This window comes from Panthera uncia, unplaced genomic scaffold (assembly GCF_023721935.1).
Source record: "Panthera uncia isolate 11264 unplaced genomic scaffold, Puncia_PCG_1.0 HiC_scaffold_2030, whole genome shotgun sequence".
Taxonomy (NCBI): Eukaryota; Metazoa; Chordata; class Mammalia; order Carnivora; family Felidae; genus Panthera; species Panthera uncia.
Genome location: NW_026058724.1, coordinates 1 through 16,578, shown reverse-complemented (window position 1 = coordinate 16,578; position 16,578 = coordinate 1). Strand labels below are relative to the sequence as shown.

Below are 16,578 nucleotides of genomic sequence, written 5' to 3'. Positions count from 1 at the left end.
TTTAAGAGTCTATGTTTTTGGTTTGTTTCTTGGTTCCTTTGTTTTGTTTTTAGATTCCACCTGTAGAATTGTTGATTCACCTGTTGTACTGGTGAAAGGAATATAACATTGTATGTTCATTCTACTTCAGTAAGAAAGTAAATGCATGAGCATGGCTGTGTTCCAAGAAAACATTTCTGGATCCTGGAAAACAAAAACCAAAAAAGCCCACAAAAGCTCTGTAGCTTGAGGGCCAGACCACCTTGCTTTCTGTAGGATAGGCAGGGGCTATGCCTAGTCTTCTGGGAGAGAAGCAGGGCAGGAAGTTATAAAGACTTTTCCTGCAGATCCCAAAGCAACAGCACAGATGTACTTAGCTCTGGGGTTCGTTTTCTAAACAAGCAGGTGCACCTTCTCTTTCCCTTATTAGGGAGCTGGCTGTCTTCTCCATCCCTTTGCATGCAAGCACACTCACAGGGCATTTCACCCTGTTGCAACAATGAGATGGTCCTTCTAGCGTCTCAGTCCTTCTGTTTCTTCACCACACAATTGAATATTGCAACTTTTACCTGTTTCCTGACTTACAGGGCTGGCCTGAGTTTTACTGTTAACCACCGCTACCTTGAATGACGATGACAACTGGAGTGGGGATGATGAGGAGGAAGAGGAGAGGCGGAAGGAATACATGTGAAGGCATCTGAAAAATATGACATATGATTACATTTCCCCATCTGCTGCAGGAATTGGAAGGGCGATTCAATCCTTATACTCACAATGACCGTTTTCATACAGCTTGGCTGGCACCCAATGAACACGGATCGCTTGCCCATGAAATAAAAGGTGTAGATACATCTCCTTGTCTCTTCGCCCTATGCAATAGAAACGATGTCAACGTTTTGGGGAAGAAGAAGTTCCAGTCCCTAGGAGAAAGTACGTGGGTGACATATCGCTGTTTCTCTGACTGAAATGTTCTGGAAAGGGAGGGGGTTGGTTTCTTGGAGCTGCTTTGTAAGAAAGGAGACACAAAATCACAATGTTGACTGCCAGAAGTGAAAGCAGGCAAAATCCAAATTAGGATACCTTAAGGTGGTACTCTGTAAAAAGAACTTTTGTCTAGAAAACTAACTCAGGAGAAGTTGTAGGAAAAGTTGTAAACTAGATAAAAATATCCTGTAATGTACCAGATTAAAACTCCAGTGAGAGAATCAGCATTGTTTTCATTATAAGTTTTCCTTCCTTCCTTCTTTCTTTTTCTTTCTTTCTTTCTCTCTCTCTCTCTCTCTCTCTCTCTCTCTCTCTCTCTCTCTCTCTTTCTTTCTTTCTTCCAGAGAGACAACGTGAGGGAGAGGGAGAGAGAGAATCCCAAGCATGCTCCATTGGGCATGGAAGGGCTTGATCTCATGGCCCTGAGATCATGACCTGAACCAAAACCAAGAGTTGGATGCTTAACTAAGCCACCAAGGTGCCCCATCATTAAAAATTTTTATTCTCATGCTATGGAAGGTGCATAAGCATCTATTTTAAAAAAATGTTTTTATGTTTAGTTTTGATAGAGAGAGAGACACACACACACACACAAAGGGTGGGTAGGGGAGGGCCAGAGAGAGGGAGACACAGAATCTGAAGCAGGATCCAGGCTCTGAGCTGTCAGCACAGAGCCCGATGTAGGGCTCAAACCCACGAACTGTGAGACCATGACCTGAGCAGAAGTCGGACGCTTAACTGACTGAGCCACACAGGCGCTCCCCATCTATTTTTTTTGGTAACGATTGGAACATTATCAGGACTGGCTCTTATAATAAATAGCTACAAGAAACATAGATTAGTAATCAATTCAAAGACATGTTTACTTCTCCCAAGTTTGCCATCTGTTTCTTAGAGGAAGTTGTAACTTCAACTAAAAGGAAACTCATCCAGATTGGATGTTGTTTGGATATAGAGTCTGCCTTCTCTGATAAGATTTCTTGCTCTTATCCTCGACTGGCTTCTGGGATGTGAAAGATGTAGAAAGTGAAAAATCTCTTCCTGCATTGTGCATCGAATGATGTGAACCCCGGCTTCTATTTATGTACTAATTAAATTTTACTTTGGTCCAAAAAAAAAATGGATTCAAGACTTTAGAAAGATGCATGTAATATAAGAAGGTAAAATTAAATTAAAGCGCAGGGATTAAAATACAGGGATGAGGGCAGAGAAAATGAGATATGCTTGAGGTTCATTTTCTAATTCGGACCGCCTAGGATCTGGAAACTATTTTATAAAAGAAGACAAAATACTTACTAGTGGTTTAGTTCCAGGTGGGCAGATCGGCTGCTGGGAACACTTCCCACATTTTCCCTTGGTAAAACACAGAGGCAAAGTGAACATTTCATGGTTATTGCTTTTACTGCAAAGTATTTTCCAGACCTTGAAGCTGACAGTATTAGCATATAGAATTGAAACTCAGAAAGATATTAGGGGAGCTCATCCGATCAGCTTCTTTCCTGTTCATTTAGATAAGCCCTTCAACTACTTGAGGTCTGAGATGTCTTAGCATTGCTTTCCTCTACTCTCTGATACTAATTATCCTCTTACCTCATTTACATCCCAATTCCTTTAACAACAGCCCTCCTTCACGGAAAACCCATTATTTAGTGAATTTGTCGAGATTCCCAGACTGAGAGGATGTGTCACACACGGTGCCCGGCCTTGGGAGCACGGGGAGCTGAGGGGTCAGTACGGAGCTGATAGATACTATTGTAAAACAATGAGCACTAGTTAGGAATGACAGAAAATTTTAAATGTGACCCATTCCTAGAACAGGAGGAGGTCAGTGTGACTGGTTCTTAACTTGGCTCGCACCAGACAGGATGGTGTGGTTGTTCAGGGTTCTGGGTCTGGGGCCAGACTGCCTGGATTTTAACTCCTTGTCTGCCACTCGCTAGCTCTGTGAACGTGGTGCATTACTTAGCCTCTCTGTGGCTCGTTTTCCCCATCTGCAAAATGGGGATAGTAATAGTACCTATTTTGTAGGGTATTGTGAGCATGGTACATGTAACATGTGTATTAACCTGTGTAAAACCATTAAAACCACATAGAATATGTGCAGTGCCTGGCACATAAGAAGCGCCCCCAAAACGTCAGCAGCTATTACTATCGAGAAAGATCCTACACTATCTCATGGACTGAAAAGTCTCCATTACTGCATCTTATGTCACACTGAAATAATCCACCTCTTTATTTTCTCTCCTCATAGACCAGGTTTGGCCAATATCTGCCATAGGTGGACCATAGCCCCCCTCTGAGCCTGTGCTAGGCATGGCTTGTTTTCCCTTTGACGAAGACCATGGCTTGAGAATTCTGCTCAATACAACCCCCCAGGCACGTTCCCAGGTACTCAAGGTATAATTTATTGCACCAGATTTTGAGTCCATTGGGGTAGGGATCATGTCTTATATACCTTTGTAGAGCCAAGCTCATTCTGCTTTTTTGTACATCAGAGATGCTCACTCAGCGTTTTTCAACTGAATTGAGATACCCTGATAGATGAAACTCATGCTTAACAAATTTATAAAAAACTAAGCCAACAGTTGCATCATTGGCCTTGGATATAACTTACTTGTACAATCGTAGTGTCGTTGTTGTCACATCTATTCTTCTGAATTTCCAAAACTTTCCCCAAACCATGGATCACTCCCTTGTCAGTGGCTGCATTGGTGTAGTTTATTGGAGCCTCATTTACGTAGAGCTATAACCAAGAGGGTTAAATGTGAGTTTTAGTGTAGTGATTTCAAGGGAAATAGGGAAGATCGGGATTGGAGGCAACAATATCACAACAACCTAGGAGATATTCCAGTATTCACCTCGAAGATAACACACTGTAGTGGAAAAGACCCTCCTAAGGGAGGAGAGTCTAAGTAACAGTCTCGCACCTGGCACCAACTTGTTGTGTGACAATGGGCCAATGGTTTTTCCTCTCTAAATCTCAACTTCCTCTTTTGTAAAAGGAAGATGCTGTTCTAGAGAATCTCTAAGGTTTTACTCCACCTCTCACATTAGGTGGTTTATGACCATTTGAGGAATTCTGAATCATGATTGTTATGTTAGTGCCACTGGCAAAATGGCACCATGGACGTGCTCAGCTGTGCTGTGGACTGGTGGTCCTGGAGGTGTGAATGCCTTCCAAAACAAAGATGTGGAGAATGAGACTCATTGGCCTTTCAGCACATCTCTATGGTTAATTGGCAAGCAACCCTCACAAAGGCCAAGTGACAGGCACTTAAGAAAAAACAACAACTAGCATTTTTTTTAGTGTTTTTGTTTGTGAAAAGAGTTCCACTAGGTAGTATCATTTCCCAGTGTGTGGTGAATGCTCAGAGGTTCTTCATGAAAGGCTGCTAACTCCAACTTTGAGCTATAACTTGTTTTATTTTGATTTTTTTTAAAGAGAGGATACCTTAATGATTGAGTAATACAAAACAAGGGAATCTACTAATTCATTCATTAATGTAAATAATAAAACTGGAAACAAATGGTTCTTTAAAAAATTGGTCTCTGTGTGTGTGTGTGTGTGTGTGTGTGTGTGTGTGTGAGTTGGGAGAAGGGGAAATCTTCAGTGCACTAAGAAAAAGTTAAGTTTGTAACCAATAAGGGCTTCAAAATGATTAATAACATCCCCAGACTCCCCACAGCAGCAATATTAAAATGATTCTTCCAAGTGCTGAAACTTGAACTCCCATGGAATGTTGAAGTCCCTTATGTTTATTTGAAGTCAGGTGACTTTCCACTGGGTGTTGAGGTAAATCACGGCCGAGCTCCACAGGTGTTCTAGCGTCTGTGTAGATCTGTAAGACTAGCCGGGAACTTTACTGGTCGTGTCGAATGGTGGTTGCACCACAAACTTCCAGAATTCTGAGACACTGAACACTTTAAAAAATATCAAAATGGCAGAACTTCTGATGCTGTAATACTGTTGATTTGCATGAAAAAAGTCTGAATCATCTTCATGGTGAGATATACTCAGGGAATTACAGGCTGCATTAAAATTTTTATTTGAGGGGCGCCTGGGTGGCTCAGTCGGTTAAGCGGCCGACTTTGGCTCAGGTCATGATCTCGCAGTCCATGAGTTCTAGCCCCACATCGGGCTCTGTACTGACAGCTCAGAGGCTGGAGCCTACTTCAGATTCTGTGTCTCCCTCTCTCTGACCCTCCCCTGTTCATGCTCTGTCTCTCCCTGTCTCAAAAATAAATAAACGTTAAAAAAAATTTAAAAAAAATTAAATAAAAAATAAAATTTTTATTTGAACACAACTTTACTTGATTAGAGAAATTTTTCCTACAACTCCGTTGTCCTAAGAGAAAGCAAATGAGTTATCAATAAAAGCAAAACCTTGACTGTAAGAGAACTATTTGTTTATTTTAGGATAAAGCCTCTATTGTAAGATTTCTCTGGATCAAAGAATTTCCGAGCAAATGGAAAATAACCATGACAGAGTTGAAATTGCTCCAACTAAATGCATTAGAAAATTCGTCTTTCTGTGATGAAATAAGAAATGATACAGTTCGGTGTGCCTGGGTGGCTCAGTCGGTTAAGCGTCCGACTTTGGCTCAGGTCATGATCTCGCCGTTCATGGGTTCGAATCCCATGTTGGGCTTTCTGCTGTCAGCACAGAGCCCACTTCGGATCCTCTGTCCTTCTTTCTCTTTGCCCCCCTCCACTTGCATACTCTCACAAACTCTCTCTCTCAAAAACAAATAAACATTTAAAAAAATGATATGGATAAAAACAAAAAAAGTTCTTTACCAATCAAAACTTGCTTAACGGGAAAAATAAGAAAATGTATCTAAAAGGATCTCTTCAAAGTTATTGTACAATAGGTGGGATTATTTACAGGAGTCAGAGGAGAATATTTGGAGTTAGATTATTCGGTAAGACTCAAGCTCTTTTTTTTTTTTTTTTTTTTTTTTTTTTAACCCAAGCAGGTTAAAACAAAACACACACAAAAATTAACTTGTGGTTCAATGACAATACCATTGAGAGCATTGCTTTTAAGATTGCACTTTTTTATTTTTATTTTTTAAAGTTTATTTATTTTTGAGAGGGAGAGAGAGAGAGAGGGACAGTACAAGTAGGGGAGTGGCAGAGAGAGAGAGGGAGACACAGAATGCCAAGCAGGCTCCAGGCTCTGAGCTGTCAGCACAGAGCCTGATGCAGGGCTCGAACCCATGAACTGTTAGACCTGAACTCAAGTCAGATGTTTAACTGACTGAACCACCCAGGTGCCCCAGGATTGCACTTTTTGAAAGGCTCCAATAATAGTATTTTTCAAAAATGTCTGTGATTAAACTTTCCTTTTCACAGAACACCTAGGTTATCTTAAACAATAATTTGTTTTTATTAGTTTTCCTTAGGAGAATTTATACTAGAATCACCCTGTGAGTTTCTCGCTGAATTTTCATAAACTGATCTTCCTTGATGTTTGAAATATTTAAATAGAATTACACTTGAAGCACTTTATTTTTATTTTATTTTTTTAAATTAAATTTTTTTAAATGTTTATTTTTGAGAGAAAGAGACAGAGAGAGAGAGAGAGAGCAAGGGAGGGGCAGAGAGAGAGAGAGGGAGGGAGACAAAGAATCTGAAGTAGGTTCCAGGCTCCGAGCTGCCACCACAGAGCCCAATGCGGGGCTCGAACTCACAAACTGTGAGATCTTGACCTGAGCCACAGTTGGACATTTAACCAACTGAGCCACTCAGGAGCCCCTACACTTGAAATACTTCAAATGTTTAGTCTCATCAATTCTTTTTCATGAATCCTGAAGACTTTGAAATAATTAGGGGTTGTGTGAGGTAAATACTGAGCATCCGTGTGGGGGCAGTTGGTCCCAGGACCGCGGTCTGTGCGATCAGGCAATCATGACGTTACTCATTTGGCTGCTGGACCCCACATGTCACTTGGCCCCCTCAGCCAGTGCCATGTCCTGGGAGTTGGGGTTTGCTGCCATGTCCACTGTTATCTTAGAGAGTGCTCAGGGACTGTCTGTTGGGTTTGTTAGGAATCACTGTCAAAGGGCACCTGTGACTGCTGGAATTCAAATACCGTGATTAGTGAAGCCGCACTGATTGTCCCGAGGCTGGTAACAGGGAGTGTGTTGAAGCTTGACAGTCTGTTTTCTCTTTACGGTGGAACATAGGCAACTGTCCTTTGTGGATAAGGCGGAGGAAGCACTGGTGAGATTTGTTTCAACAAGGAAGTGATGATGGTGGATAGGCGCTAAGACCCTCATTCCTGTCATTCCTGTTGTTTTGGTTTTGTTTTTTGGTTTATATATTTATTTTGAGAGAGCTAGAGACAGCAGGAGCAGGGGAGGGGCAGAGAGAGAGGGAGAGAGAGAGAATCCCAAGCAGGCTCCATGCTGCCAGGGCAGAGCCTGAGGCGGGGCTCGAACCCACGAAACCCATGAGATCATGACCTGAGCCGAAACCAAGAGTCGGACGCTTAACTGACTGGGCTGCCCAGGCACCCCCTCCTTCCTGGGTGGTAAGTAAAAGGATCGCACCTGGTCGTCACGGAGGAAGAAGCCGATGAAGAAGGAAAAGCCCAGCATGGTCTCCCGGTGCATGCCGTTGTGCAGGTTGTTCTTCAGGAGTTTCTCCTCCAAGACCACGTGATACCTGAGCACGTCCTCCTCCTGGGCAACACACAGAACTGAGAGTCAACCCATAGGTCAGCCTGTCCCAGTTACTTGCCAGGCACCGTGGGGATCACAAGAGCAACAGCTTGTTGAACTGCAAGTTTTGGCCAAGACATCATGAGGCGATAGATGTTAAATACTAAATCTGAGATGCAATACCTCGGACTTGGCCGGTCTTCCATGTGGGATGGTCAGGAACTCCTGATGTGACCCTAAAACCCAGACTGAGATGATTTCTTTGAAGAGACGTGCTGTGAACAGAGGGTCCCCACACCCCAGCCTGCCTTTCGCCTCAGGGGCTATAAGAGGAGATTCGATGGGATGTTTTGAAGAACATGATCTGTGTGCCCTGCAGATAGGGTGACCTGTGGGACCAGGTTTTACTCAGAGCTGAGCAATCTCATGTCATAGCTGGCTGGCAGGGTGGAGGGTGGAGGAGGGTGGACAGGCCAGCACTCCCAGTGCTGGCTTGGGACGAGAGAGGACGTGTGTCCTGTGGACCAGATGTGTGGTTCTCTGAGAGAACTGGGGCCTTAGGTCCTATCTTAGATGGGTGCTCACTGGGGCAGACAGGCTCCCCCTGGGGAAAAGCCGGAGGTGGGTTCTGGATGCTTAGGGTCCAAGGAGGAGATAAATGACTACAGCAGTAGGATGCATGCACACAGGTCAGGGGACAGCAGTCAGAGACCACTGGTGATGAGTGGGGTCTCCGAAGGACCCACCAAAGTGGGGAGAGGGTAGGAAGAGGGAGGGGGAGAGAGAGCACGCTTTGAAACCCTGACCTGGCCCAGAAACAGCAATGGCATCTCAAGATGGTACCAGTTAGGTAAGACCCTTCCTACCCTTTTCAGTTCTCCTCCTGAGAACCCCGAACCCACCCTCCACACTCTGCTTTTGTGATGCCGCAGTTGCGACCGCAGTCTACAGTTTTCCTTTGCCTGGGCTCCTGGTAGGTTCTGCCCGTAGAAAGTGCTAGAAGGAGACTGTGAGGCCTATTAGAACTGAAGGAGGGAGAAGGGATTTCCTCCTTCTGTTTGCTTCCTGTTTCTATGGGCATCACCCAAGCCCCGCTCTGCACCCCAGAGGGGCAGCTGGATCTGGAGGGAAGGGCTTCTCAGCCCCTGCCAGGCAACACCCTCTGCTGGAGTCTGGGTCCTGGACCCCCAGGGACCCTCCTTCAGGGTCAGAGATGCCAGGTGAACATTGCCCCCTCCGCAGAGGTCGGAGTTACAGCTCCGAGAGGCTCTTGCTCTGCATTTCTCTAAATTTTAGTAATTCTAACCTCTTCCTTTTGCTCTTCCAGCCTTTTGGGTCTAGACGCTTCCTGCTACTGCTACCTCTGACTTCTCTCTCCCTCCTTTTAACCTTTCAGTTATATTTACACAGCTTTGTACCCGATCAACAATTCATGATATTAAACTCTCTCCGGTATGGCTTCTGTCTCCTGATGGACCCTGGTTGATTCAAGAACAAGCCCCCTCCTCCAGTTTCTCACCTAGACAAAGCCCCAGCAGGGAACAGTGAGAGATGTGATTTGAAATCCAGTTCGACATGTTGATTATTACTGGAATTTTTTTTAACTTAATTGAGACTGTGTTTGTGACTTCACATGGTCATAGGACTTTTGGGAAAAACGGAAAAGTTGTGGGATTGCCTGAAGTTTCATCCCAGGCGAGGAAAAGAATATTTTCCACTGGACACATTCAAAGGGACTGGGGCAAGGCAGAGGAGATCCCAGGATCCTGATCCCATCCCAGGTGTCCTGCTTTTTCAATATGCTAGTCACAAAAATCTAGGACAGTGTCCCTGACTTCATGGAGTTTATAATCTACTTGGAGAGCTAAGGTTCGCTCACTTGAAAGGACAATTCACCCAGATAGTACTGCAGGGGTGTGCAAATGGTCTGAATTCAGAGGCAGGGGAGATTTTCTGAAGGCTCTGGTGGCCAGGGCCAGCTTCCCTGAGGCAGTCAGAGTGGACTTGAAGAATAGGTAGGGAGATTCAGGAGGTAGTGAAGGCAAAAGGGCAGTGTGTGTGTGTGTGTGTGTGTGTGTGTGTGTGTGTGTGTATGCACGCACATGTGTGTGTGCACATGTGTGTGTGCATGTGTGGGTAGATATGAACAAAGGCACCAAACACATCTTGGCTTGTTTAGGGTCTCTGAGACTGTCCCTCTGGTTAGACCATGTGGTTTCTGCAGAGAATGGGTGGGCCCAAGGATGACACTAAGGGGCTTCACAGGTAAGTCCGCATTTCGTTAGTATCTGGGGCTCAGTCACCCTATTTGAAGATGTAAGGGAAAGAAAGCTGTGTGCTTGCTGTGCAAATACACCTTCAAACATGTCCTTTCATCATGGGGCAGGGGGCTGGGGGCAGGGGGCTGGGGGCAGGGCAACCCCCGGCCCCTATGTGAAAATTCCGGAGCCACCACCGGAATAGAGGATGAATGGTGGCCAGTTAATGGAGGCCTTAGATATCTGGGGAGGTAGTCTGAAATGAGATGGGGACGCATTCAAGGGTTTTGAGGCAGACAGTGTCATATTGGAGCTCTGCATTCTTTGACAAAATCCTTTGACAAATCTGGGCTGTGTAGCCCCAGATGTTAGAAACCAGGAAGGACAGAGGTGGGAGAAGAGGATGAAGACAGAGACCACCCACTCTCTCTCCGTCCTTGCCGCAGACATCTCAGTGGCCCGGGGCCAGGAGAGGCAGGGCCAGGAAGGAGGGTGACTATGAGGATCCTTCCAGGTTCCTGGGACACCTGCGTCCTCGTGTACAAGGGCCCCAGTGTGTGCTTCCATGGGTATGAATGAAACAAGAAAGCGGAGAAAGTCTCGGTGCGGGTTTACGTTAAGTGTCTGCACATGGACAAGGAAGTTTTGATTGAAAGAGTGAGATTGTACATGACTGATGGATGGAAAGAGGTTGAGTTTGAACGTTCAGAAAATAATGTGCCTGGTTATCCTTCCCAATACCTACCAGAGTTGCAATCTTCTTCTCCCGGATGTAATTCTCAATGGCGTCGTTGTTTGGAGCAAACACTGTATAAGCATCTGCTGCCTCGATCGCACTCGCCAGATTATATTGCTGCAATGGAGGGAGACAAGAACGCATGAGGGATTCCCGTTGCCAGGTAACCCGAGCAAGTGGGTCACGCAGAGAATGTGGTACCTACAATGATGTAGCCCCGGAAGATGGAATAGTTGGGCATCTGGTCCAGCCGCGTGAGCAGGTTTGGTAGGGAGCCAGTTAGACTTCTTCGAGGCACCAGAACCTGGGGAAGTAAGCCCCCAAACTCTGTTAGCATGTGTCAGCAGGGCTTGTTGCCCTCCGGTACATAGGTTCATGTCACGTGACAATATGCAATGAAGAGTGCCTCTGCGCATTTAAAAATTTTTTTTTTAACGTTTATTTATTTTTGAGACAGAGAGAGACAGAGCATGAACAGGGGAGGGGCAGAGAGAGAGGGAGACACAGAATCTGAAACAGGCTCCAGGCTCTGAGCTGTCAGCACAGAGCCTGATGCTGGGCTCGAACTCACGGACCATGAGATCATAACCTGAGCCGAAGTCGGACGCTTAACCGACCAAGACACCCAGGCGCCCCTCTCTGCGCATTTTAAAAAGGGCACCATTTCCTCTGACACTTGGCGATACCAAATGGGTGCGCAGCCTGGGGAGTGAAGGGGGCTGGGTTTTAGCCAGGCGCCTTTATACACGGCACAACTTGTACAAGTGTTCATGGTGGCCCTGACGAAGGTCCACGGGCGGGTACAGGAGGTCTTTAGGGGGCCAGCGCAACCCAGAGGCTAAGCAGAGACCTTGAGCCAGTTGACAGGCATCCAGGAATCTTTTGTGGTCACATAACTTCTTCCTCAATCCAGTTATTTAACCATGAGGGGCCTTAGTTGTCTCAGTTTTTAAAAAGAGTGTTTATTTATTTATTTATTTTTTATAAAGTTTTTTTTTTTTAACGTTTATTTATTTTTGAGACAGAGAGAGACAGGGCATGAACGGGGGAGGGTCAGAGAGAGAGGGAGACACAGAATCGGAAACAGGCTCCAGACTCTGAGCAGTCAGCACAGAGCCCAACGCGGGGCTCGAACTCATATACCGCGAGATGGTGACCTGAGCCGAAGTCAGACGCTTAACTGACTGAGCCACCCAGGCGCCCCATTTATTTATTTATTTATTTAGAGAGAGCAAGCACGAGCGAGGGAGGGACAGGGAGAGAGAGAGGGAGACAGAGAGAATCCCAAGCAGGCTCCGCACTGTCAGTGCCGAGCCCGACGCGGGGCTCGAACTCACGAACCGTGAGATCATGACCTGAGCTGAAATCAAGAATTGACGCTTAACTGACTGAGCCACCTGGGTGCCCCTTATCTGTCCTATTTGTGACGTGAGGACAGTCATGTCTATTTTCTTAGGGCCGGTGTAAAAATTAAATGAGAGAACGTGACGGGATATTTTGTACGGTGCCCTGTACCTGCTGGGCTGTCAACCATCCTAACTGTCACCGTGGATGAGGCTGGGTGCCACTGCTGCCGAGGGACACAGTGGTGCGGCCCACCCCCCTGGGACCTGCCATCAGGTGGGAGGGCATAGTGTGCTGGATGAACCATACACCCAGTTCCTCCCATGGGAGGACAGAGGAAGGAGAAAGGCATAAAACCAGCATTTGTGGAGGGAAGGCCTGCTGGGCAGCAGGCATCGAGAGAGAAGGTGTTATTTATTTATTTATTTATTTAAAAAAAATTTTTTTTAACGTTTATTTATTTTTGAGACAGAGAGAGACAGAGCATGAACGGGGGAGGGGCAGAGAGAGAGGGAGACACAGAATCGGAAGCAGGCTCCAGGCTCTGAGCCATCGGCCCAGAGCCCGATGCGGGGCTCAAACTCACTGAGTGTGAGATCGTGACCTGAGCTGAAGTCGGACGCTTAACCGACTGAGCCACCCAGGTGCCCCGAGAAGGTGTTATTTAATTCTTACCAGAGGAGAAAAATGAGGCTCAGATTGGTTATGTGGCTTGCCCAAGGTCACATAGCTAGCTACGGGCTGGTACCTAGATACTACACGCCATCCTTGATGATATGGGCCTCAGGGATGAAGGAAGGCTTGAAAGAGGAGGTGAGACCTGAACTGGCCCCATGATAATACTCAGTTCAGGAGACAGACTGAGGTATCGCTGTACTAACAAGGTGTGTAAATGAGTCAGGGTAATTTTATGTTTTCCAAAAAGGTTTTTAGTCCTTTGGAAAGCCAGGATTGGAGAAGAAAAATACCCTTGCTAAGTAATGTTCTTCATAAACCCAGGGCGCCTGTGTGGCTCAGTCGGTTAAGCGTCTGATTCCTGATTTCAGCTCCGGTCGTGATCTCACGTTTCATGCATTCAAGCCCTGCGTCAGGCTCCGCGCTGACAGAGAGGAGCCTGCTTGGGATTCTCTCTCCCTCTCTCTCTCTCTCTCTTTGCCGCCCCCCCCCCACTCTCTCTAAGTAAATAGACATTAAAAAAAAGTCATAAACCCAACATATTTCTGTGCAAGTGATGAATCACTTGCTCAAAAATGTTTTTCTTAATGCCTCTCACTAATACAAAGAAATTGCAAGGTTTTTACAAGATAACGCATCTAGGAGTCTTAAAATTGCCTCTCTTTTCTGAATAGAAATAGTTGAACTTTTCTGTAAATTAAAATCAAAAGTGAGTATATAAGTGCCAAGAGAGGATAATTTTAGTTAAAATGCTGTTAGTTAATTGTCTTTTCCGATTTCCCACCTTTCAAAAGTTCCCAGTGTACCCTCACTTCTCACCTGAATTTTCAATGAAAATCCTAATATAGTAACTGAAAATTACAGGATAGCTTAAACTCCCATTTCCCACTATGCTTTTTTTTTTTAATCACATACCTTTGAGTACCGTTGAATTGTGTCTTAGAAGAAAATGAAAATTTCAAAATACCTTTTCTACCCTTTTCCATTTTTTTTCTAGGGCCTTCCTTCCCCCATCTTTTTAGGGTGCAACAATGCAGAAAGGGGAGAGGAAAACCATACATAACCCCTTGCTTCTCCTCCAGTTCCTGATTAAGATATCCTCATAAGTAAGAAATATAATCTAGGTGACCATCCTTGATGTAGGGCCCGTGGCAGAATATAGCCTGAATAAATAGGCTGAGTCTGACCGGATGAACAGAGCCTCTAAACACTTTTAACACTAAAGTCATGGGGCACAACACAGGTTTCTTTTACATTAAGGGTAGCCTGTCCCCGCAAAAGACACAGAACAGGATGTGTGAAACATTGCAAGTCTGTACCTTGTTGATGATGTGTATCACGCCATTTGTGGCTGCATTGTCGCTGTCAATGACAGATGCTCCTTCGATTGTGACATTCTGTAAATGCAAGCCACCATGGGAAGGTGAGTGTCCTTAGAGTCGTACATCCACGGATTGAAAGTGTTTCTGGGTTTTACACTTCTTGAGCAGTAGCAACTCTCACACTTTGGATTATGACCCAAAGCTAGAAATGTCCTTAATTGTGACACACTAGACATCACACACACACACACACACACACACACACACACACACACACACACGCATGCACACAATCAAAATGAAGTGATACTTTCCTCTACTATTTGGGAGGTCCCAGAATACCAATTCTTGTCTTTTCTATTTCATTCAGAGAGTGCTGGTTGAGGCTCACCAAAGTGATCCTGCAGTTTGAAAAGCAGTGTAGACAGTGTTGTGTGGGTTGAATTGTGTCCTCAATATTCATACGTTGGAGTCCTAACCCCTAGTACCTCAGAATGGGACCTATTTGGAAATAGGGTCTTTATAGAGGTAATCACATTAAAATGAGATCATTATGGTAGGTCTTAGTTCAATATGGCTGGTGTTCTTATAAGAAGAAGAAATTTGGACATAGCTGTACAGGGAGAACACTGTGTGAGCGTGAAGAAGGCCATGTCCAAGCCAAGGAGAGAGGCTGGAACAGCTCCTTCCACAGCCCCTGGGAACAAATCTTGCTCACACCTCGATCTTGGACTTCTGGCCTCCAGAACCTTGAGACAAAATTCTCTGTTGTTTGAGCCACTCGCTTTGTGGCGCGTGGTGAAAGCAGCCTTAGCAAACTAATGGGGACAGTAACCGACTTTCCTGATCAGCATCCAGCTACTTTTCAAGAGCATTGATTACCCCACCTACCCACCAACCCAGTCACCAACTAACCATGACACAACTGGGACTCCGTTCTCTCTACTTTCCTTTCTTCTTCTCCTCACCATTACCCTTTATTTAAAATCCCTTCTGGGACCCTAGGTGCAGAAGGGGACTCGTCTCACCCTGAGCAGCTCCCAAGTTACATCAGCAGAATCCCTGAAATAAGCATTCCTGGCCACCTTGCACATCTCTTTTGGTTAAAGGGAGACATTTATATCAGACATAGGAACTCATTAAAAATGTGTCTCTGGTGGTTAGTTCCTCCAGGTCAATGGTCCCAATTGATTTGTCTCAGAATGTATAGAACCTGCGATTAGCCTGCCCAGGATGGGTGTTCAATAAATGCTTGCTAAGAGAATCAGCTAAAACACTGAAGGAAGGGGTGCCTGGGTGGCTCAGGTGGTTAAATGTCTGACTTGGGCTCGGGTCATGATCTCGTGGTTCATGGGGTCAAGCCCCACATCAGGCTCTGTGCTGACAGCTTGGAACCTGGAACCTGCTTCAGATTCTGTGTCTCCCTCTCTCTCTACCCCTCCCTGCTCGTGCTCTGTCTCTCTCTCTCTCAAAAATAAATAAACATAAAAAAAATTAAACACTTATGGAAAACAACACATTGATATATGTATGTAATGCACTGACATTATTATAATATGTAAAGAATCCATGGGCTGTATGCAACTCTTTTTGGCTTTCTAAAAAGACTGATCTGATGAAGTACATACATTCTGGTAATTCTAGGCATAGACCCTTTTCACAGTGCTCACGCCAATGAGTAGGAAGGTAAAAATGTTTTAGAGCAGTAATTCTAAGACATTTTTGACTGTGGCCCATGGTCCACTGATGTGGCAGTTCCCACTTTCTAGCAGAATCATCATTTTCATCTTGTGCAGTTCACATAAAGAGCTATAAAACACTGCCCTATGCAGCAGGGCAGCCAGACTTCCTGATGAAGACAGAATCTAAGTCCTGACACATGGCAGTAAGGTCCAGAGGGCAAGCTCTATGGGGCTCTGGCACTGCCCTAACTCCACGTAGAAGGTGCTCAACAGATATTTGTTGATCCACCCCGACCTAATATACAATTTTAGCAATCTATAACGTCTCTAGTAGGTTACCAGTAATCAGCTTTTAGTTAACCATATACAAATAACCAAAGTTGTGAAATTGCATAACATTTACCCAGGACAATGGAAAGATTTGCCTTTGTGGATCAGTTTGTGGTCTGTTGGAAGGAGCCACATGGCCAACCAGTGGGTGGGGGGGGTGCACATTTTATAGGATCACTACTACAGAGTAATGTGTGTGTGCATGCCTGTGTGTGTGTGTGTGTGTGTGTGTGTGTGTGTGTGTGTGTGTGTATGAATATATGTTGGCAGTTGTTGAAGCTGGGTGATGCCTACATGGAAGTTCTATTCTTGATCCATGTTTGCTCATGTTTGGACATTTCCACAACACAGAAATTGTTAAGAGGGCAGCATGAACACAGATGACACATCTCCACTAAACAGACAAATTAGAACACTCTCTTACCCCATCTGCCTTTGCCAGGTGAAGGAAGTTGCCCTGCAAAGACGTTGCCAGCATGTCAGAAGGTGACAGAGCCCACAGATCTGCCACTCTGTACGTGCCTAGTAGCACATGGTATCTGAAACGACAGTCCGTAATGGCTACAGTGAAGGATCCATGCATGAGGCAGTATCATCGAGTA

The 16,578-nt window shown here is 45.2% G+C and overlaps 1 protein-coding gene across 1 annotated transcript; it reads right to left on the bottom strand.

The window, feature by feature from the left end:
• Positions 1-6: 6 nt before the first annotated feature.
• Positions 7-16,516, bottom strand: LOC125917574 (stabilin-2-like). Its single transcript, XM_049623741.1, has 8 exons — positions 16,401-16,516; positions 13,962-14,039; positions 10,829-10,927; positions 10,633-10,740; positions 7,519-7,650; positions 3,578-3,706; positions 2,260-2,316; positions 7-848 (listed from the first exon to the last, which is right to left on the bottom strand). Exons 1-8 carry the CDS (start codon positions 16,452-16,454, stop codon positions 597-599), a joined length of 909 nt encoding a protein of 302 aa, XP_049479698.1. The 5' UTR covers positions 16,455-16,516; the 3' UTR covers positions 7-596.
• Between the last annotated feature and the right edge of the window lie 62 nt (positions 16,517-16,578).

Excerpts from the sequence above, each read along its gene's own strand:
- LOC125917574 (XM_049623741.1), bottom strand. The coding sequence starts at position 16,454 with ATGCTGGCAACGTCTTTGCAGGGCAACTTCCTTCACCTGGCAAAGGCA. Across the intron at positions 3,707-7,518 it reads TCTTCCTCCGTGACGACCAG|CTCTACGTAAATGAGGCTCC; the intron begins GTGCGATCCTTT and ends TCTTGGTTATAG. Across the intron at positions 2,317-3,577 it reads ACGACACTACGATTGTACAA|GGAAAATGTGGGAAGTGTTC; the intron begins GTAAGTTATATC and ends TGTTTTACCAAG.